The sequence below is a fragment of the Acipenser ruthenus genome, chromosome 25 (assembly GCF_902713425.1).
Source record: "Acipenser ruthenus chromosome 25, fAciRut3.2 maternal haplotype, whole genome shotgun sequence".
NCBI classification, from domain to species: Eukaryota; Metazoa; Chordata; class Actinopteri; order Acipenseriformes; family Acipenseridae; genus Acipenser; species Acipenser ruthenus.
The window spans coordinates 16,421,529-16,443,935 of record NC_081213.1 but is presented as its reverse complement, the minus strand read 5'-3'; the positions used below and the strand labels follow the sequence as shown (position 1 = coordinate 16,443,935).

General features: G+C 38.5%; 1 protein-coding gene across 1 annotated transcript; it reads right to left on the bottom strand.

Moving 5' to 3' along the window:
* Positions 1–1,481: 1,481 nt before the first annotated feature.
* LOC117413928 (kelch repeat and BTB domain-containing protein 12-like) lies at positions 1,482–22,117 on the bottom strand. Its single transcript, XM_059000413.1, has 6 exons — positions 22,010–22,117; positions 15,871–16,979; positions 14,412–14,682; positions 11,078–11,228; positions 5,154–5,351; positions 1,482–3,634 (listed from the first exon to the last, which is right to left on the bottom strand). The coding sequence occupies exons 2-6, from the start codon at positions 16,923–16,925 to the stop codon at positions 3,465–3,467; spliced, it is 1,845 nt and encodes a 614-aa protein (XP_058856396.1). The 5' UTR covers positions 16,926–16,979; positions 22,010–22,117; the 3' UTR covers positions 1,482–3,464.
* Between the last annotated feature and the right edge of the window lie 290 nt (positions 22,118–22,407).

Sequence of the window (22,407 nt, the reverse complement as noted above, 5' to 3'; positions counted from 1 at the left end):
ATCCTGATGTAACTTTCACTATTATCTGCTGTATTATTGAATTGTGGTTTGTCACACTTGAAAAAATTATTGTATTTCTTGCTCTTATTGTATGACTTGTATTGTAACACTTGAATGTATTTGTATTTGCTTGCGATTGTAAGTCGCCCTGGATAAGGGCGTCTGCTAAGAAATAAATAATAATAAATAAATAATAACAAGGAAGGTTAGGTATGCTTTGAGGCTTTGAGGCCTCTGTATTAATCAAACTCAGCTGTAAGCTTCATTCTGTGGCACTTCTGCTGTGTTGGGTTTCCTGTATCCTGTTTTACTTTCTGCTAAAATCCAGTCAGCCTACCTACTCTCACTCTTGTTAGCCACCCTCCGATCATTATGACCTCATTGAAATGTCCTAGCTAGAATCTAGCAATGGGGACCAGCTCCTGATAATAGAAACTCCTGCAGAAGATGACGTCGCTTTAAAGACACAGGTCAGTAACATCCCCTGCCGTGTAAATTCAAAATCAGTGCTATCATTATGATGATAAAGTTCATGACCATGGTGATACAGTGACATTTACCACAGGTTTGTTTTGAAATATGCTTCAGCATACCTGTCCGGGCTTTACAATGCTTTACCATACTTTCACTATGCTTTATTACTCTTCTCTTCTGAATGCTTTCACGTCAGTTAAATATTGCTTATACCAAGGTTCATGACAACTGGATAATCGCTTCTCCAGATATCTGAAAACGTGTGAAATGTGACAGACGTAAAACCGCCTCCACTGTATCCTCTTCGCAGGAGACTCCATCCCCAGCGTGGGGTGATAATAGGAGACACTGTTTTTCTGAATGGCCAAGCAGTGTACAGATCATGCAGACTTCAATCCTCAACCCAGTGATTTGGAAGGCAGGCCTATTGATTTACCAGCGTTATAGTTATTTGGTATTCCACTTGAGGTAAAATGAGCTCAGTTTGGTAACATTACATTTCCTAAGAGTTTGCAGCTAAGGACATGGTGCTGTATTTAAGGGATTATGGCATTGCAGTACTAATAGAACAACTTCATGTACCTTTATTGACCTGTTTTGGATGTAGCTCCGCTTCTTCTTGGTATTTACAAGCCTGCTGGATGTAGAGTAGTGGTTAGGGCTCTGGATTCTTGACTGGAGGGTTGTGGGTTCAATCCCAGGTGGGGGACTGCTGCTATACCCTTGAGCAAGGTACTTTACCTAGATTGCTCCAGTAAAAACCTAACTGTATAAATGGGCAATTGTATGTAAAAATAATGTGATATCTTGTAACAATTGTAAGTCACCCTGGATAAGGGCGTCTGCTAAGAAATAAATAATAATAACATGTATTCACACAAGGGCTGGCTATGCTGGGTCAAATGGTTATCATTATTATTATTGTTGTTGTTGTTTTTTGTTTTGTAAAACCATTTGGTACTGGTTTGCAGATTTACCCCCCAAAATAAGAACACACAGATATTGAATTAGTTTACATTGTTGGTGTTTATTCAAGTCACTGTTTTGTACAGAACTTTCTGTTCTTTTCTTTCATGCAAGTATTATGTAAGTAATGTGGTGTCAACCTTGGCTGTCTCATGAGAATTTACAGCTATGGACAATTTACAGCTATGAGACCTAATAAAACAAACAAAAAAAGCAGGTTTCAATTGACTTTATGAAGCAAAATGAGTTAATTCTATAGGATGATACAAAACTTTTGGCCATAGCTGTAGAACTATGTGATGTTTTCCCAAAATATATAATATTAGGCTACAACAAACACCATAATATGAGCAAGGAAGCGAAACACAGCACAGTGCCAAAATATTCTCCTCCTAAATAAGAATTATAGAAACCACCTCCGCACTTAACCAGACCCAGTAGCTCAGAGAACAGTTACAATTAATCTGTGGGTGTTCAGCGCTACACAGTCTACCTTCCTCCAGGCAAGTGGAATAAAATGCAATCTGCCAAAGGCTGCTATAGAAAGACACGAGCTACTGAGACATGGCAATCTTGGATGAAGGGTTCTGAATGACATTTTGATTGATGGATGAGATTCAATTGGAATGGCTGTGGAAACAGAGTTTGTGCTGCAGCTGAGAACAGGCTTGCTGACAGACAGTGCTATCTCTCAGCTGCTCATGTCTGTAAGACAGCAAGTTACCTCTGACAGAATGAACACACAAATGAAATTACAGTAATCAGAAGCATGTGATTGTTGATCACAGAGTTGACATAATCATTCCTGTTTTTCTTAACTAATATGTATAACTATAACTTTGTAGATCTTACATTTTCCTCTTTGATAGATACACACATTATGAATTTCCAACCATGAAGAAGCAAAGTTCACCTTGAAAATACCAAAGTTGCTTCTGGGAGTTCTTGTAAAAGGAAAAAATGCTAAACAACTTTTGACTTGACTCTTCTTGGGTGTTGGGATAGTGTCCCATCACATAGATATTTAAAAAAAAAAAATCTAAAAATAGAAAAATCTACAAAAAATGGGTGCCATTTATTTCCTTTGCAAGAACTCCCAGGTGCTTCACATGAGAACATTTCATTTAACAAATGCTGCTTATCTGTGACAGACATGTTTTTAATGTGACTTCATGCAGACTCGTGCAGTAGAATGTGGTGATCCAGAAGTGTAGCATTAAAATACCTGCAAGGAGCAATTGATGCATTTTCTACACTAATATCTAATTCACCTTTACCATAATATGTGCGTCTTTTCTATAGGTAACCGTGAGGTCTAAGAAATGATGGCAATGCTTAGTAAGTAGGATCTGCTGGAGTCATTTTGTTAGCTCTATGTACTTGAAAAGAAATACATTGGTTAAAAACTTCCAATCAGATCACATCTTCCAGTAGTTCTTAACACACTATTCAGACATGCTGTTACCCAGAAAGCATGATCAAGGCCAGGGGAGGGAGACTCAATGGCAACATGATGTGATTATTGAAAACAATGGCAAATAGTGTGATTTTTAAATGCATCATAAAATAAATGCACTGTATTTTATTTAAAGAGTTACATAAGTGCAATTATAACTCATGTTTGTAGGAAATCTGAACAGCTTCCTCTCTGGGAGTTATTGGCGAGGAGCTTTTATTAGAGAAATGTGAGGGACAGTGGAACTAGCTACAGTCTGGCAGGCGCCATGAGAACTTCCCTCAGTCTTGACCTGAACCTCCTCCCTGCCACTCAGTCCACTGACTCACTCAAGCCAAGTCTGACAGGTTGCGTGGTGGTTTTGTCATTTCCAGTCTGCAGGCAAGGCCAAGACCACCTCCTAACCCCCACTCCAAAGTAAAATCCTAGGGAAAGCAATGGAACTGTATCAGAGAGTTAAACAGTGTACAATGCATCTTCCATTTCTCAGTCTGCATGATTTCGCCATATCTAAAGTATATTTTATAAAAAAACACCCTCTACATTGATGGACACCCCACCCCATTGCTCACTCATCCACCAGGTCTGAGGGGGGAGGGATCAGATCTCTGGGGTTCAGTCTGGCCACGAGGCAGACGTCATAGCTGTCATGCATGAGGGCGTTGTGTGCCACCACGTTCCATTGGTTATCCCAGGGGTCCAGCTCCAGGATATCTTTGATAATGACCTCTTGGCGATCTGTGGGGTTTCCAAAATAAACAAGACAGCAGATCAATGATAAGATCAACTCAAGATACTGTACCTTACAGGGACCGGAGGTGTTTTTATAGTCCCTGTAAAGCCAGACACATCCTACTTACACAAAACAGTTTGGTCAATTATAATGTTAACAATATGTTTTTTTAAAAGTAAAAAGAAAGAAGTGTACACATTTTTTTAAAAAAAATTCAAAAAGTTAATTTTAAAAAAGCTAAACCGCCCGCAGAAGTAAGGATACTGTACTGCTGGTGCCCATTTGAGACTCAAGATGGTCCGGAATGTCATTGAGTGACAATAGAAAATCAGCCAGAGATAAATGATTCAGACTTGTCAGCTGCTCAGTGTTAGTTATAGTTAAAGCTAAGGTTTTACCAACCCTGACTAGCACTACCGAATGCTACCTTAGGTAAGGTAGTCCAATATTAGTGTTAATTAGGATCTGTGAAACCAGCCCTTGGTGTGTGCAATAATACTGAACTAAACACAGACGATTATAAGTTCAAAGGGGGCAGCTTTAACAGAGGGGTTAAGCACTGAACTGAACATTTATTAACTCATTTCAAGGTAATTCTAAAAAACTGTGGGTTTCCAAGAAACAGGACACATATTTACTCTGGGAAGGTACTGGGAACCAGTTGTTGCTTTTACATTTTTTTTTTTTTTTTTTTTTACTACATTCATGGTGGTCCTCTCCTGTTATTTATTTTACTGCCAGCATGTAAGCTATGTTTTTTTTTTCTTAACTAGGTCAAAATTTAAAACGTAAGATTTCCTTTTAAAGTTACAGTATAAAACACATGTGTAATATACGTAGATCCAACAAAAAACGCCCATGTCAAAGTAAAGTTAGCATACATTGGTAAATCAAAGCATTGACAATTGCCATAATCCGTACGATTAGATTCAGTTGACAATGCACATTGCCAGTGTGAGCAATGAAATTGAATATGACAAACTCTCCAAAAGAACATAAGAAAACGTATGAATGAGAGGCAGCTATTCAACCCATCTACACTATGCTCGTCCAGTTCCAGTAGGTGACTGATTGAAAACTTTGTCAGGATGTGTCTTAAAGTATCCCAGTGATTTGCTCTAAAGTGTCTGTTTTTACACTGGGCAGTGCTGAGTTTGTACTTAATCAAGACTCGCAGCCTGCTTTGTTCACTCTTACCTTCATGTATCCTGGGACTACTGGACAAATTAATCCCCTTCCTGGAGTAGCTTTTTTACCCCACAATAGCGTGGGTGAACAAACTAAGCCACATTAAAAAATAATGCAATTTACGTTTTTGATTGTCCATCTGTCATGCATGTAAAGACGTGCTTTACACATGCACAGATCAAAAAACTCAACAGCAGAGTCAACTCTAGCCTTAGTGTGTCTACACAGAAAAAGACTAAACTGCACCAAATCTAGGATTAGTTTCTAGTGTGAACAGAACAGGGATCAAAGCTGCATTAACTACTCCCGGATTTCTTTTGATTTGTTTGTTTTTACCTGCCCCATGATAGCCCCCGCAGACGTACAGCTTGCCTTCAACCACACCCGCGCTGGTAGCGTTGGTTCGGAGGGAGAGAAGGGGCAAGGGCATTTCAGGGCCCTCCCTCCAGAAGTCTCCATCAGGGTTGTAGATCTCCACGTTATCAAGACATCTTCTCGCCTGACCACGGTCAGCACCCAGGCACCCTATACCACCTACATGACAAGACAGAAAGGCGGTTAAGGGGTTATAACTAAGGCTTTAAACACCGCTGGTCCCCTTACCATTGTGATGAAAGCATAAGTGGATTACTGGATATTATGAAAATAAATATTTCCTATGTTGTGTGTTTCTTTGAAAACTGCACATAAAGTGAAGGCTAAGATGATTTTTCTAAACTGAAGGTAATTTAAATAAATTAATTCAAGTGGAACACAATAGAAATAGCAGCGACTGCGTTTCAATCTATAGGAATTTGCGGGCAGTGTAAATGATTTATGGAATTGGGCACTTTACAGCAGTACAGAACACTGGGCCCTTTCTATAATGAACTCATTAAAGCTGCTATTTTCTTGTAAGAATTGGAATGAATAAACGTGGTAGGGAAGAGTTCCAAGGCAATGGCGCCAATAGAAACACGTGGTCAATTATCTGAGACAAGGGTGGCTGAAGATGTTGTTGCCATTATATGCTGCGATTACATTTTTAAAATGTTTGGATTTTGGAAGTGGGATGCACTGGACTGTGTTGTGTCGACACTAATCAGCAGTCACAGAGCCTCAGTTACAACACAGCAATTATTAATGATTTGATCCACATTTCTATTTATAGTTGGAATACATCAGGTTTGGGTGATTTTAACATAGAAATGTAGTCCAGGTTTACTATCCAAAATGTTTTTGGAAATGATACCAAGAATCTTTCAAATGTATTTCAAGAGTTTGTCAACCTGACCTTTATTGTGCAGGGGTTTTTTCTCTCTCTTTTTTTTTTAGTTGTAACAAAGTGTGGGTCTAAAAGTTGTGCAACGTACGTCAGTATTTTTTTTTCTTTAGTTAAGAACATACAAAAATGTAAGACCGAGAGTTGGTCATTTGACCCATCTAAGCTTGTCCATTTCCAAGTAGACGATTGATCTCAGAACTTTGTCAAGCTGGGTCTTAAAGGATCCAGTGATTCTGCCTCAACAATATGACCAGGTAGCCCATTCCATCCCCTCCCCACTTTGTGTAAAAAGTGTCTCCTTCCCTTTGTCTATCTCCACTTAATTTCCAATTAAAAACACAACAACACAGAAGAAAAGCTCATCCTAAGTTAATGCTTGTTCCAGGGCAGAATGCCTGCAATGTTAGAAAGTAAGGTTGACAGTTAGAGAATTTACTACGTTAAGTAACTTACTACGTTAGGTAATTTACTACATTAGGTATTTTGTGTGACTTTTGCCCCACCCTGTATGTAGTTAATTTTAATCTCCCTATTGTCCGGTGTTAATAATTAAACAGTGTATATGGCTTCCACCATTTCCTCTATAGAATATTTTATTGCAGCCCAGTCCCAAAGTCTTGCAATGGCATGCTTAGTTAGAGCTGCAGTCAAGAGCACCATTAAGGACAAATCCTCCAGCACCGAAATGAATGATTTCCAGGGAACTAAACTGAGCTGAAGGTTCATCTCTCCCCTAATGATTCCCTTTATCAAATCAACACGACAGACCATCTCTCCTGGAAACAAGCGTAAAATAGTGTTACCTCTGCCTCTCTGGCTAAATGAACAGTCCATTTGACTTGCTAAAACAAACACTATTTATAGCATATGGGGGACTATTCAATTGATCTGAACCGGTACTTAGATGAGAGCCCTTTGTGTATCAAACATCTAACAGAGCACATGAGGCTATTTAGTGTATTTCTGTTCGAAACAATATGCAAAACTGCATTTAACTGATGCAGGGTTTAGATCCACAAGCTTTTAGATTATTGAATAGATCCCATTGATAGATAACAACTACGCAACGTACTTTGATCAACCTGCAGAAAATTAAACAAAGTAAAATAAAATAATACATTGTAAATAACTTTTTATATCTTGCTTGTTATAAATTTCCCTTTTTTCCACCTGTGCTGTGGCTCCTGGGCTCCTGGATAACTATCATACTGTTGTCACACTTGAGCAAAATGAATCCAGGAGTTGAATCTGGTATTCAAATCTGGGAATAGTTAAGTGGCTTTGCTCCCTTAATCCAAGAACGGTACAAATTGGCAGGGATAGATCAGGTAACAGTTTGCTTCTGCCAGCTGTTGAAGCTTCATTGCGCAGACAGATTGAATCTCAAGTCATTTGTTCCACAGAGAAAGGTCAGGGCTCTAGATTTATGGCAATTTAGCCATTCATAAAATGCGTCCAGCAACCTGTGTGATACAAAGACATCTCTTTAGAAGCAGTATGACATTTAGACTTTTCCTTTCTTTTTTTAAAGAAATGAATAAGGTCAATGACAATCGTTTAGGCCTATTACCTATCACCCAGGGAGCTGACATTTTTACTGCGGTACCGATGCTGTAAACTGTCAATATATATATATTTTTTTTTAAACTAGCAACTGATACAACTGATTCATCACGTTCACTGGGAAATGTATTTTCTTCATCGAGTTTATTGCTTCTTGTCCAAGGCTACAATCCCACAATTCACTGCAGACATGACACATTTCAAAGAAAACAAGCAAAGTGAATAAAATGTATTTATACCAAATGTGTAATGTGAGTAACTGTATCCCATTTAACTGATACCTAACAGCTTAAAACTTCTTAAAGGGAATTACTTGAAAAACAAGAGTACTGGCATACCTCTAGTGTATGTGTTATAGGCAAATACATGATGAAGAAAACCAGGCATCCATTTCACTTTCTTCTTATTCCAAGGCCATTTATGGCAATCCTGAAAACAAAATCTGATTTTACAGCAATGTCTTCTGCAAGGCAGAGTAAGCTGAATGCTGCATTGAGTTGGAAGAGCCAATTTCTCAGTGTCTCTTTTGTCTGAGAAGATCTTCTCAATGATGCTTTTGTTTTTGTGTTTTGTTGTGAAAGGGAAGGGGTCAGGCCAGGGCCGCAGAATTGAAAGAGCTGCCTGGTTTTAAGAATCCAATACATTCTCTGCAGGGCAGTCAGCTGCACAATCAATAAGTCCTCCACACGGCTCAATACCAATCTCAAGTAAAAGGTTATTTATTGTTCAGCTACAGTAAACATCCAGAAATAAGCTTCCTGGGGTCTGTGTATTCCAGACAGAGAATGGATTCATTCAGTCTGTAGAAATATGGAAATCGAATTGAAGACATAATCAAAGTAGAAAGGAACAAACAGTAATTCATTTTATATGTCAAGAGTTCTGAGCTGGTTTACAGTTGAAGTCAAACCTACCAACAATGAACATTTTAAAAATATATATTTTTAAGCACTAAAACCACAAAACATGTTTCAAACTATGCCAAGTGTTTTTCCTTTTTATGGTAAATCTACTTTGGGCCAGTCCATACAAACTTCTCAAACATCTTGGCAATACTGAAGACCTTCATGTGTGGGGCACGTTGTGTCAGCAGCATACAATGGCCTATCACAGACACAGTTAATACAGCCCTGCGCTGAAGCCATGCTAAATTAGAACTACTGACAAGAACACCTTCAGGGACTAATCCTCTACAGGGAAGTGAATTAAAGGCTTGCTGTTATTCCTTCCTAATTGCCTGTCCCAATAGCTTTAAATCTGTTGTGACTGAAAGGAGAGATCCCAGGGCACACCTATTCTTTTAATTCTATTCTCTTAATCATGAAGGTTTCTCACAGCCTAAAATCACCTGGACAGCTTTGCTAACCACAGCCAAAACTTTTCAAAGAATATGGCCTGTATTTTCCACTATGGGCAACTTGTAGGCACATTTCCCTCTCAATAGTAAATGTATTAAGCGGGCAATTTGCCCACAGTGGATAATCAGGCCCTATGTCTTTAGCAGGTCAGCAATACTGTATTTAGACTTGCAGGAGTCCACCATAAATTACAACCCTGTTTGTTTTTCTTATTTAAACAACAGCAGCTGAGCAATGTGTGTTGGGACAGATGACAGACTTGATGACATCAACAGCCTAAACAGATGCACAAATATCAAAATGTATTTTATCATTAGAAACTATATATATATATATTGGTTTTTTTTATGAGCTAGACATGACATGTAGGCCCTTCTGTCACCTGTCCTTGTTAGGTATCAGTCTGTATTTAGAATTCCAAGTTATGTCGTTGTTTGTTTGGGAACATAATACATATAAATGTAATATATTATTTATTCAATCTTCCTTTGTCTGTGCCTGGCAAAAGTTAGATTGCCATGGAAGTAGGACCCAACGTTTGATTTCCTTGAAATAAGTTTGGATTAATGTGACCGAAATTATTAAATTTACATTGCGAATCAATAAAAAAAAACATTGGTTAATTTAAAATGATATAATTTGTGACTTGAATTCAGAACCCATCAATAAATGGAGTGTAAATACTATATCAAATCTACAAACATGACTTGTGGCTGATAACTGCACAGTCGTGGAGAACAGGAACCAGACAAGATTGACCTTAATTAAAATCCTACATTCTTTTTGCGGGTTGTACATTAACCGTCGCAGGTCTGCAGGTTTTTATGTGAATTTGTGGGTCACTTGGATGGTTTGTAATAAGTTACCATTGTTTCACAGTGAACAAAAAACAAATTGATGTCTACCTGAGTCTAACTGCTGAGAACACAGCAGCCACCCTGCGCATGACAGGCTCTCAAGTGACTAGCGCAGTTTTAATCAAAAGGCTTTGGTCCACATCTATAAAACTGGAAGTGAACTTAATCTATTCACATGAGGCTCTCACGTTTCACCTAATTGCTCCAAATTGTTTCAGGAATAAAACTCGTTTATGGGAGGTTCTCAAATTTAAATTATAGAGATTCTGAACTGTGTCAGCTCCTTGAAAGGATTAAACCTGCTTCTCCCAGCATGCCCCGTAGATTCTGGTTCTGTTCCAAGAATATCTGAATTGGTGCTCTATTTTTACAGCACAAAGCTCCTTTTTACAAGTTAATACAACCAGCAACCCATTGCGCTCACCTCTTGGGAAAATGCAGGGATAAAAAAGAAAACATTATCAGATCACTACATTTCTGCTGTTAATTATATTTTAATTAGCTGTCTAGTGAGGCTTTGCTACTTGAATGGTTGAACTTGTAATGCCACACTGCATTCAAGCCCTAATGACAGAGCTCACAAACGTTTCATAAATTGCAACACAATCAAGCAACTTTAAACCATTTTCATTTATAGGAAAGCTGTTAACAAAAAAAGGGGGGGTTTGCACCTGACAAATCAAAAGTGTAATTCCAGCTAGGGTTTATCTTTCAGCATGTCTAAAGCAAATGACTCAGATACACTGACTGCTGACCCAATAACTGGAGAATGACCTAAATATCCCACCAGAGCACTGTTCTAATAGAAACAGGTGTGTCTTATGCTGTGTTGAAGGCTTCTGTGATTTGGGCCACTGTAGCAAGTCTGTTGCTTAACACAATAGGATGGCGGGCTGTGATTGGTTGGAATCCTGTCCGTCCGTGTGTGGGGGAGGGTTATAAACAGAGGAGAGGTCTACGCACTTTAGAGAAGGTGATCAACCAGTTTGGTGAGACACCTCACACAGCTACACTGTGGTGCTCAGTTTAGCATTGTTGCACAATTCAGGATGCTCCTGCCTTTTGTTACCGACATTGTAAAGGCATACAAATGACTCTAACCCCGCCTGGGTTTATTTTCGTCCTGACAGGCCCCGGTAACCACTTAAATGTTGTATCTGAAAAAGAAAATTAAAAAAAAAAACAAGGCTGGCTGTTATGAAGCAAGTTCCCCCTTACCCAAGACATAAATCTCGCTGTTGACCACGGCCGTGCTGAAGCGGTACTTGGAGTATTTCATGGGGCCGCACTCCGTCCACTTGTCTCTGCCAGGGTCGAACTGAAACATGCGATTGTTCAACCGATCTGGCTCATCGTCTGGATGATCTGTCTAAGTAACGATAAACGACAGGCGTGTAATAGAGGGGCATTGAGAGAGCGTCAAAAACACACACACACACACACACAAACAAGCTATTCATCAGAGAGAGGGAGAGAGACGGGGAGAACAAACACAAAAGCACACCATTACAGTCTGAAAGCCAGGCACATTGATATCTTCAGCAAAAGGGTCTTTATAAAATATAAAAGTTAGCATAACAAAGGTTAACTTGATCCCAAAGGAACAGATCACTAGTGCTGGACACAAACAAATATACTACAGCTATTCAAAAGCAATCATTATCTGTTTAAGTTGTACTTTTAAAGACAACAAGATAAGACCATTTATCCATACAAATGAATTGGAGTTCAGTCCATCACATTTAGCTGGTGTAGGATTTCGTGAATTACACTTCAAGAGTCAAGAAGCGTGACTAATTGAATTGCAGGATCTGGAGAAATTTCATTCGCAGTTAATTGGTTTCTTTGTGTGCGATCAAAAACACATGTGCTTGATTTGTTTTTCATTAAAGCTGCTGCTAAGGTTTGATAAATACATTTCTGATTTATTTTTTAACAAGTTTTCTAAATACCAAAGTATTCAATTAATCTAAACTGAATTAAAAAAAAAAAAAGAAAACACCAACAAGTTGGTATAATGGTAAAATAATAACACAACAGCTGCAAATATCCTCTGTATAACTTTATAAAGACTGCTTTTATAAAGACATCTGGTTCAGATTTAAAAATAATTGGTTTGCTTATGTAAATCTAGACTCCCATTGCATAGCAGTTTAATGCATTCCTGGTTTTGTATGAGTTTAATAAGGAACACCTGCTCTTATTACCTACATTGTGGTTAATCAAGCTAGTAGTGAAACCTGTAATGAGTGAAACTGCTATGTAGTAGGAGTCTTATTTCCATCCATGCAATATATCCTTATGATTTCCTTCAATTTCAAGCGCTCTGTGGTATGTATCATGTAGCGTTAGCAACAGTTACCTTGTTTATTTATTTATTTATTTATTACATTTTCTGCTTTGAATTTCAACATATGTACAAGTCTTATTTGGTTTATTATTAGCTTTACCTTTTGCTTATTTGGTTTTATAAGCCAAGATGTGTTTTGGCATTGATCTGCCCTGTGGCTCCAAAGTGCAGTCTGCACCATTATAAGGTGAACTAGGGTTTTGCATTGATGAGACAAGGACAGTATATTTCTAGGTCTGGGCAAGCTTTGGAGGTGCACCCAACCGGTGAAGATGGTACTCTGCAGAGCAGTCAAGTGAATCTCAACTATCGCTGAAAGGTATTTCAAGTAAAACGAGAAGATAGGATATCAACAGAAAGGCTGAATAACGCTGCCAGGTTATATAAGTGATATACACATGATACTGGCTCTTTAATGTGATTGAAGCTAACTAAACAGTAACATAACTATTCCCCTCAAATGTGCAGTTTTGAAAGAAACACATGTATTGGCAGCGAATCAACGTGCATGCTAGATCCTGGTAAAGACTGCTTTTGATTTGAATCTCAAAAGAAGGATGTTGGATTCAAGTATTTGTAGCTAACAAAGCCGTACCCATTTTGCACTTCCATTAGCTACATAGGCCTCAAATGTGTGGTTTTTAGTTATAATTAACATGTATTTTCATTTTTAAGTATCTGGTCTTACTCTACGTTAAATAAATATTTGTTTGCAGAAAGGAAGTGCAAGACAGTCTTAAAGCATGACTTGCAAACAGAGCTTTTTTGTGTTTCTTTCAAAACTGCACATTATTATTATTATTTGTTTATTTAGCAGATGCCTTTATCCATGGCGACTTACAGAGACTAAGATGTGTGAACTATGCATCAGCTGCAGAGTCATTTACAATTACGTCTCACCCGAAAGACAGAGCACAAGGAGGTTAAGTGACTTGCTCAGGGTCACACAATGAGTCAGTGGTTGAAGTGGGATGTGAACCGGGGACCTCCTGGTTACAAGCTATTTTCTTTAACCACTGGACCACACAGCATCCTCACATTTGAGACCAATATAATGAATGGATGAGCACAGTGGCTAACATGTATGGACCATTTGAAAACTATAATTACCATCACACAGATTCTGCAATAGAAGACGAGTTTATTGGAAAAGGGCTTCAAAATATAACTTTTGGTAAAGGACGCCCATGTTAACCATTAACCACTAATGAACTGGCTGGTTACTGAAATCCAGTCTCTGTTTAATTTGTAATTAAATACAATGTAAGGATTCAGGAAATAAAAACACTAGCTTCTGCCTCTGGAGGAAACTTGAATTTCAAGTGGCAACAGAAAGCATAATTTATTGAACTTATCTGGGGGAAATTGGAGGTTTTACGTAAATGTGGTACAATAATTACATAAACGCATCATTGCTGTTGTCAGAATTAATAATGCTTGACATGCACTCTGTTCTTTTCATTTATCTCAGTCAAGGAACGAGATGAATGTAACGGTTGTATTGTTGTAACAGCATAAACATCTGGGCTAATTGAGCCTGCCTGTATCCTCCTACAGCTTATGATATCAGGCGGGGAGGTTAATTTTAGGCAGCCCCTGAAGAGACAAGCACCACCTGTGAAGCTAAGGAGGCCAACTAACAGTTTTCAAATGATTCTGGGTGGGTACGTGCTCATTCCTGTGGGGGTTGAAATCTACAGCTAGTTCTGTTCTCCAGACTACTCAGAAGATTCAACAATGTTTTGTTTGTCAGAAACCATCACCAATTTGCATTGACTTAGAAACCCTATATTAAAGCCTGTCAGATTTGCTGTTTAGTACATAGTGAGTGAAAATGCAACAGGAGATGTGTTTTTGAACATTATATAATACAGGGCAGGGATTCTATTTGCATAACTAGAAAGTGGAGCTTTTGTGAACAAAAACAAAGCACCCCTGGGGAAAATTTAAGGGGGGTGTAATGAGATCGAATTGACAAGCCACTGTCTCTACAGACCAATTCCATTTGTTTATCTAGAAGGTACTGTGTATTGCTGGATAACAAGATTTGTTACCCCTCTGACAGTGGCAGACAGATTTCACATAATTGGAGGTATATGTTACTCTCCAGTTGTTTTGTCTCTCATTTCTGATTATTATAATATTAGGTGAAATGTTCTCCTAGAGTTTGCAAGTTTTTTTCTGAACAAAAATAAAGCATACCTGTGGAGTCCATCCTCCAAAGACGTAGAGTTTGCTATGGAGCGTGACCACGGCATGGCAAGCTAACGGCACAGGCAAGGGAGGGGAGCTTCTCCACTGGTTCCTCTCCAAGGAGAACTTGTCCACGCTATTTGTGACCACGAAGCGGTTCTTCAACTTCATCTGACCCCCGAGGAGGTACAGGGTGTTGTCCACAGTGCCCAAGGCGTACAGCTCTCTGAATTCAGCAGAGCACAGCTTCTCCCAACAGCCTCTCGATTTGATCTCGTACCTGTAAAATAACAACATTGTCATCCACTATAGCATTGCAGTTTTCCCACAGTTCTATGACACATTTACCATACTTTAACATTACATGTTTTACCATACCTCTGGGCTTTAGAATTCTTACTTATGCTTTCACTATGCTGCAAATAGAGGCCTGACAAATGTTCTTTATTTTCTGGCCCTTGTCTACACCTTCCAAATCATATAAAGCAAATGAACCAGGATGCTGCAGTTTATCAATAGCCTTGCGCAGCAATGGCAACAGAATCAATTTGAAACAAATATTACACAGTTGCCTTAATATAGTAGCACACTGGAACTGATACAGTATGGTACCACAGTGCATCTGCTCCACCACTCAGTGAATCAGATCATTAAAGAGCAACTTGGTACGGGTATAAAATATCACAACTAGTGCATTATTTTTCTGGTTTAGATTCTGTTTGCATATTGTTGTCAGTCACTGGGCTGTGATACCTGAAATATAAAATGATATACAAAGTGATTCTAAATGCTGCATTGTGACCAAAATACAGGCAGAATTCAGGCTTTTTTTTTTATAACAATTAGCAGCTTCTTGTTGGCTTTTTAAAAAACAAAATACACTAGTGCTCATATGATTGGGGTGAGTCAGGTTGCTGGGGAACCATGTCTAAATCATTCTAAAGAATGAAAACTTTACTCTGTGTTAGCCATGAGTACTTCATCACAAGTTTTACTATACATACATGGTTGGTTGGACTGTACAACTGAATCCATCAGTGCCAGACCATCTCTAATTGTCTTAGCTGAATCTTTGGCATAAAACCTGAGCAGTATTTATGGTACCTCTTACAGTCACGAGATATCTTCTGTTTCAGAACAGTGGAAATGATCAAGTACAAGCACTGATGACTTCATGTTGTACTTCCTAAAATGCATTGAACAAAACCATAGAGAAGCAATTATATCTTTCAAATTCCTTTAAACAAAACCAAATTAAATACTATCCAAAAACAGATTTTTTTTTTTTCAATGGAAAACAAGTAATCCTTTGGACGCCAATATTTTGTTGAAAACATTTAAGATATACTGGAAAATTAAGATGACACAATATCCATGGCCACCACTGTAAATACATACTATCTTGGATTAATCAATGGTATACTAGTGGTCACATCTGAAGGATGTATTTCTCCCTGTGCTCACAAACCTACAAATCTCCACATCCCTAGTCTTCTGCCTGGACATTTTCCGCACACCAGCTTCTCCGGCAACCACTATGTCATTGTTCTCAGTCACAACTCCAGTGCAGACATATCCCAAAGCGTCCCCGTATCGTGGAGAAGTCATAAAGTAAGTCCTCTTTGTTGTGGGAGCGTAACAGAAGCTTGCATCAGAATAGTTTCCATGTCTGGATTTTATACCGAAGCCATTGTTGCCAATACAGAGCAGCAGGTCTGTTGTCTCCATCCCGTATCTCAGCTTGAGAGTGCGAGGCCGGGTAGTCGTCTGGATGGTCTGCAATGCATCGTCGATCATGCTGTGGCATTCGGAGTTACACAGCAGGGCAGTGTTTCTCTTCCTGGCCTCCTTGAGGAACACTGGGCTCACCAGAACCAGCCTCACTTGCTTCAGAAGGTCTGGAAGATGCTGGGCTCGTGATTTTCTGCTGTGGTTCATCCAACGGAGGACCACGTCCAATATGCTCTCTTCCCGGGAAACGTTAAGGCTGTCCGATGTGATCAGAGTCAACAACTGGTGAGGTTCGATGTCCAGTATCTCTTCCTGCAAGCACACCTCAGCAAAGTGCTGGTCCAGGTACTTTTTAGCCTGATCTGCAAGTTCCTCAGCACCAAGCTGCTTGGCAAAATGGTAAACCCCAACACAGTTGGAGGCATCCATGTGATCCATCATGTATTTATGGCAGGTTTTGAATGTGTCGTCCATTTGAAGCATGCAGGCCGTAGTGCTGACATGCTGCACATTGGAATTGGTGAGGTGCAGCTCTGAGTTGTACATGTAGTTTAGGATGACAGATAAACTCTCCGCCGAGGTGTTGAAAAGCTGCACCTCCTTCCTGCTGCACTCCTGCAGCCCGCAGGTAAACATGGCTTTGAAATAGGGGCTGAACACAGACAGGATGAGCCGGTGGCAAGGGAAGCTCACCCCTTCAGTGATTAGAATGACGTCAGTTAGTTCGTCCATCTCCTTCATTTTGTTGATTTGGTCTATTAACTTCAGGCTGTGTTTAGCTTTGTGATCCATAATGAAGAGAGTAGTTTACTGTTGAGATATGTAGAATCAGATAATTTCCTTTTTCTAAAAGAAAAAAAAAGTAATAGTATAAATTAGTTGAACTTTAATATTCGCATACATTTTAAGTGATTGTAGCTAACAAAATAATTCCATGAATCTTATTTGTTGTGCACTTCTATTCGTTATGTAGTCTCAAATGTGCAGTTTTGAAAGAAACACATGTTATGGTAAACAAGGATTTTCAATATAAATTAGGAGGCTGTGTGGTCCAGTGGTTAACGAAAGGGGCTTGTAACCAGGAGGTGCCCGGTTCAAATCCCACCTCAACCACAGACTCATTGTGTGACCCTGAGCAAGTCACTTAACCTCCTTGTGCTCCGTCTTTCGGGTGAGAGACTTTTTGTAAGTGACTTTGCAGCTGATGCATAGTTCACACACCCTAGTCTCTGTAAGTTGCCTTGGATAAAGGTGTCTGCTAAATAAACAAATAATAATAACAAAATATGATCTCTGGTATGACACTTGGTTAAAGAAACTAGTTAGTGTTGCACATGCTTGGTCATTTCACAAGCAAGCATGCTTGGTTCCACATTTCTTTCTTAGGGTGAGCATGTCTTTCTTAAAAAAAAAAAAACAACGATACCACCTTAAATATCAAGCAGTAAGTACACTTTTATTGTTACCACGTACTGTATTAGAACAAATGATCATAACTATACACACAAGGCTGTAATTCTATCTCAGGGTTCTGATACATTGCTTTGTTCTTGTGTGTTTTTCTTGTCATCAGAACCCCTTGATAGAAATGACACCCTTATTATGTACAGTTGGGTGTACACTATTCCTTTGCAATGTTAGTGTTTTTTAAAAAAACGGTTACTGTTGTAATTAGATAATAAACTGAACTGAACTGTAACTCTACATAATTGATACATTATTTTAATAATTCACAGATATCGGCCCTTTCAGTTTGTATTGCTTGGAAGGGAAACAGCAGAAGAATGCTACAGGTTTGAGAGTATTGTAAGTGCAGCAATTTAATATTTCATTAGCATTATAATGGAGTCAAATGCTCATTTCCTACAGTATGCCTTGAAGCTTGAAATGTAGCAGTGTTTTAAAAATGTCTTTGTACAATAAAAGCTTTTGACATCAGGTATCTGGGTCTCATTCATCGGTCACCACTGCAAGGAACTTTAACCCTGTAACTATCACTTATCAAAGTAGGTTTCTGAGAAGCAAAATAGCTATACAACTTCTTGATAATTCAAGTTAATATAGCTATTTATTATAGCTACGTATATAGAAATACATTTTTTGCCAAATAAAACAATTAAACCCTGGCATTATTTTTTCAACCACATGGCTGAGCAAACAGACAAAGGTTTAAAACAGTGTAGAGATAGGACTGCACCCTGGTCAATAGATGCTACTTTATACTATAGCTAAGGTGTCTATTTATTTCTAGAATGAACCCAGAATTATTTATCTAAAGCTTTGCAGCATCAATGGCTGTGTTTATTTTATTTTTATTTTTTTATTTTTTTTTGGGGGGGGTTGTCTTGTGTTGTTTGTTCCGAAGTAAAGAAAAGTATTGTACCATGACTGTACGATGACATCAACATTCTAGAAAAAGAATGTTCCATTCTGGATGCCAAAAGTCATTGTAAACATGCCCATTGTTTTGTTTAAATTTAAAAATGTGTTAAATGAACACAGTGGGAAATGCCTTGTGACTATAGCCCTATATATATATATTTTTTTTTGTCTTCAAGAACCGATTTCACAAATACATTACCGCTGTTAATTTGGGTGATTTTTTTTTCCATTGAACACTATTCCTTTCTCTGTGTCTTTCCCAGCCAGTTATGTGTGTGTCCCTCAGCCATGATCTCAGAATCCTTTCACACCACAAAACCACTCCCCCGTTCTCACAATAATGCCATTCAACTCCCAATAGAGCCTATTGTCTCAAATATACTGAGAATACAGTACCAAACCAAAAGAACATTGGTCATTTTTTTAAGCTTTATTAGTATGGCAGTAAGTATGCAAATAATCAGCAGCATTTTGCTGGTCATTCAACATATCGAATACATTTTTAATGAATGGGATACTTCATGCAAAAGACATAAGAAAAATGACAAACAAGAGGTTGCCATCAGCCCGTTTGCTATTCTTCACAATGAAATTACTATATATCGGTATTCTAGATCATGACAGGTAAAACTTACTAGGAAGAATACAAATGGCCTCTGGGGGTTGGGAGAGATCTAAAGAAATGTGTCCAATAAGTAAGCTGACGTTCTGGCTGGAGCTAGTGCCTTCATCAGTGCAGCATTTGCACTTGATAAAGGCTTTAGGGGGTCTAGTGGAGGAGGCTGTATGTATGTACGTATGTCACACTTCACAGATTTCTCCATACATAGAAAACCACTTCATCAATTGCCATTGAACTTCTCCATATAAGATTCTGTATTCATCATACTGATAGCTCTGAGTTTGAATTTACTGCCGTGGAGGGGGGTGTATGTTACTGACATGCTTGTTTATACCAGCTAAAGGCTCTTTCAAATATTTAGAACCACAAGGAGCCAATTACGTCAAACTCTGAAGGAGATATTTCCAAGATCATTTGTCTTTTAGCTCTTCTTGCTTTGAAAAGAAAATGATATAATGCTGTAAATCTCATCTCCATTTATTCTGTTTGAGACCCACCGGTCTATGATGCACAGACACTGGGAGCTATATTACATTTCAATTGCAGATGTAACCTATTTATAAACCTCTCTAGAATGAATAGAAGGGAACCAAAGAAAAACTAAATGTCAATGCAAGTTTCTTTACCATCTCAGACTGCCGTGAATAATGGCTTCCTGTGGATTCATGCATGCTAAACCACTCCACGACCAGGTGATCATTCATTTTAACACGACAGGCTTAATCCAATGTTTGTTTAGCAGTTCTTTCTATACTGCTTTTAATAAGGTAGGGTAGATGGGGCTTTGTTATCTGCTAGCCAGGCTGGATTGAAACACACTGGGCCCGGGGCAACTCATATCTGGGCCCCTCAAAATGCCCAACCTTATTAACCACAATTAAGTTAATATGCATGCACATCAGCTCTATTTAAATCTTTAGCACTTGCTTTGCATATTTCTTCATTAATACATACAGTGAAAGTTGCCATACAGGCCTCTGTTTATTCATATTTATGTATGTATTTATATATTTGCAAATAAAGTAAAAACTGTGAATTAAAATTATTTTAAAATCATAAAATACTGCTACTACATTTAGAAATGTTAAGGTACAGTACAATCTTTCCTCGTTACTTCAGTCTGACTTACACATCAAACAAATTGTGAAATATTGAAAACAGTGAGTTAGTAAAGGGAATGAATATAGTGTAGTAAAGTACAATATACTGTCAACTTAGCATGAAGTAAATTAATTTGTGAATTATCGAACTGAAAAAAAACGAGGGAACACAGGATATATCCATTAGCTGTTGCTTTTAAATAGTATTACTATACAGTGTGATGTTCTCCTTGTTTTAGATGGGTTGGCCATAATATTTGAGATATGAAATGTTTAAGTGTTATTAGTTGCTTTGCTACTGCTTAGATTTAATAATAAACCATTGCACAGATGTGTGACTGATTTGTTACCACCTTTATCCCAAAGAAAGCAATGCTTCGAAGGTCTGATTTAATCTGGGCCAGACTGGAGGAATAGTGCTACACTTTACATGGGTCTGATTTAACCTGGGCCAGACTAGAGGAATAGTGCTACACTTTACATGGGTCTGATTTAATCTGGGCCAGACTGGAGGAATAGTGCTACACTTTACATGGGTCTGATTTAATCTGGGCCAGACTGGAGGAATAGTGCTACACTTTACATGGGTCTGATTTAATCTGGGCCAGACTGGAGGAATAGTGCTACACTTTACATGGGTCTGATTTAATATGGGCCAGACTGGAAGAATAGTGCTACACTTTACATGGGTCTGATTTAATCTGGGCCAGACTGGAGGAATAGTGCTACACTTTACATGGGTCTGATTTAATCTGGGCCAGACTGGAGGAATAGTGCTACACTTTGCATGGGTCTGATTTAATCTGGGCCAGACTAGAGGAATAGTGCTACACTTTACATGGGTCGTCATGCATTTTTGTGATTTCCATATTTGTTTCAGGTTGAAGCCGCGGTCGTCAGATTCCCCGTTGCTGAGCATGTCAGCAGTGTTCGTGTATGCTCAGCTTTTGTACAGCTGCTGCAGTTGGTCCTTGAAACAGATGTTTGTAAATTGAAAGCAGAATGTTTATAACATAACTTATTAAAATGAATTGCCCATTCCCACAAATAAACCTGGTGTATTCTTCTTGCTGTTTAGAAACATGCTGGAATTATTTTCTCACATCCTGGTGACTTTTTAAAACTCAGAATTTAAAAGCACTCCTGTACAGCTCTCAGACATGTCTTCTCACAAAGTACAAATGGGACACCAGAGTGTTAAATAGGTGTAATAAATGCCACTTTTTCTATGTGGTACTGTTTACTGATGCATTTCCAATCTAATTCATAGGGGCCCTGTGTTGGATAGAAGCGGGTTAATGCTTACACTCTTATGTCCCAATTGTACCGAGAGAGAAGCTATATTAGGCCACAGATCTTATTTATTTTTTGTTAACCTAAAAGTGCATTTCAGTTCTGGTCTCCTCTATAAAACTGCACTGTGGCTTCTGGGTGTTGAGGTAATATTTATTTCTACATGTAGTAGAGTAAAGTATTATCAAGCTTAAGAGTTTTTTGTTCTTGGATTGTGCTAACAAGCACAGTAGCTATTTTCAGCAAGTTTTTTCTGGAAGAAACACACTTTTAATGTTACAACCCTTGTTGCACTAAGTATCTGTGCCTGATTAGGTTCGTACGCTAGTTTGATTTAATAATCAAACCCTAATTTTGTGTTAAAGGATAATCCTTCGTGAATTCCAGTGTATTCAAACATATTTAAATGAGTAATAAATCACAGCACATGCACTGGAAAATGCATGCAGTAAAGTTATGCATTCCAGTAAATTACTTACAACGTCCGCTTGACTTTCAGGCGACGCTAAAAAAGCTACTTTTATATTTCTTGAAAACAAAATAAAAATGTGGCCTACATGCAGCAAGACACGGGAAATACATCTGACTGTTACATGATCTATTTGCAATACGAACACCGAACGTGCCAAGCAAGCTGACTGCACGGCAATGAAGTTTAAAATAGACCAAACACATGACACGCACCACAGTGCAAAACGGGTCAAAATATTGGTCAAGCAAGCTCTCTCAAAACAAAACTACAATGAATGCAATGTGGGCGACTTGTTTTTAAAGAAACCACGTGTTCATATAATATATATGAGACTTGCTTTTCTTTGTTATTAATTTATGCAAAAATGATTTCGGTGTCGTCCTCAATCGCTACCTTTGACACCTT

Bases quoted from the DNA above. Each gene is read 5' to 3' on its own strand.
- LOC117413928 (XM_059000413.1), bottom strand. From the start codon at position 16,925: ATGGATCACAAAGCTAAACACAGCCTGAAGTTAATAGACCAAATCAAC. The intron at 14,683-15,870 runs GTTTGTGAGCAC...GTTATTTTACAG, and splicing joins AGGGATGTGGAGATTTGTAG to GTACGAGATCAAATCGAGAG. The intron at 5,352-11,077 runs GTAAGGGGGAAC...CTTGTCATGTAG, and splicing joins CAGCGAGATTTATGTCTTGG to GTGGTATAGGGTGCCTGGGT.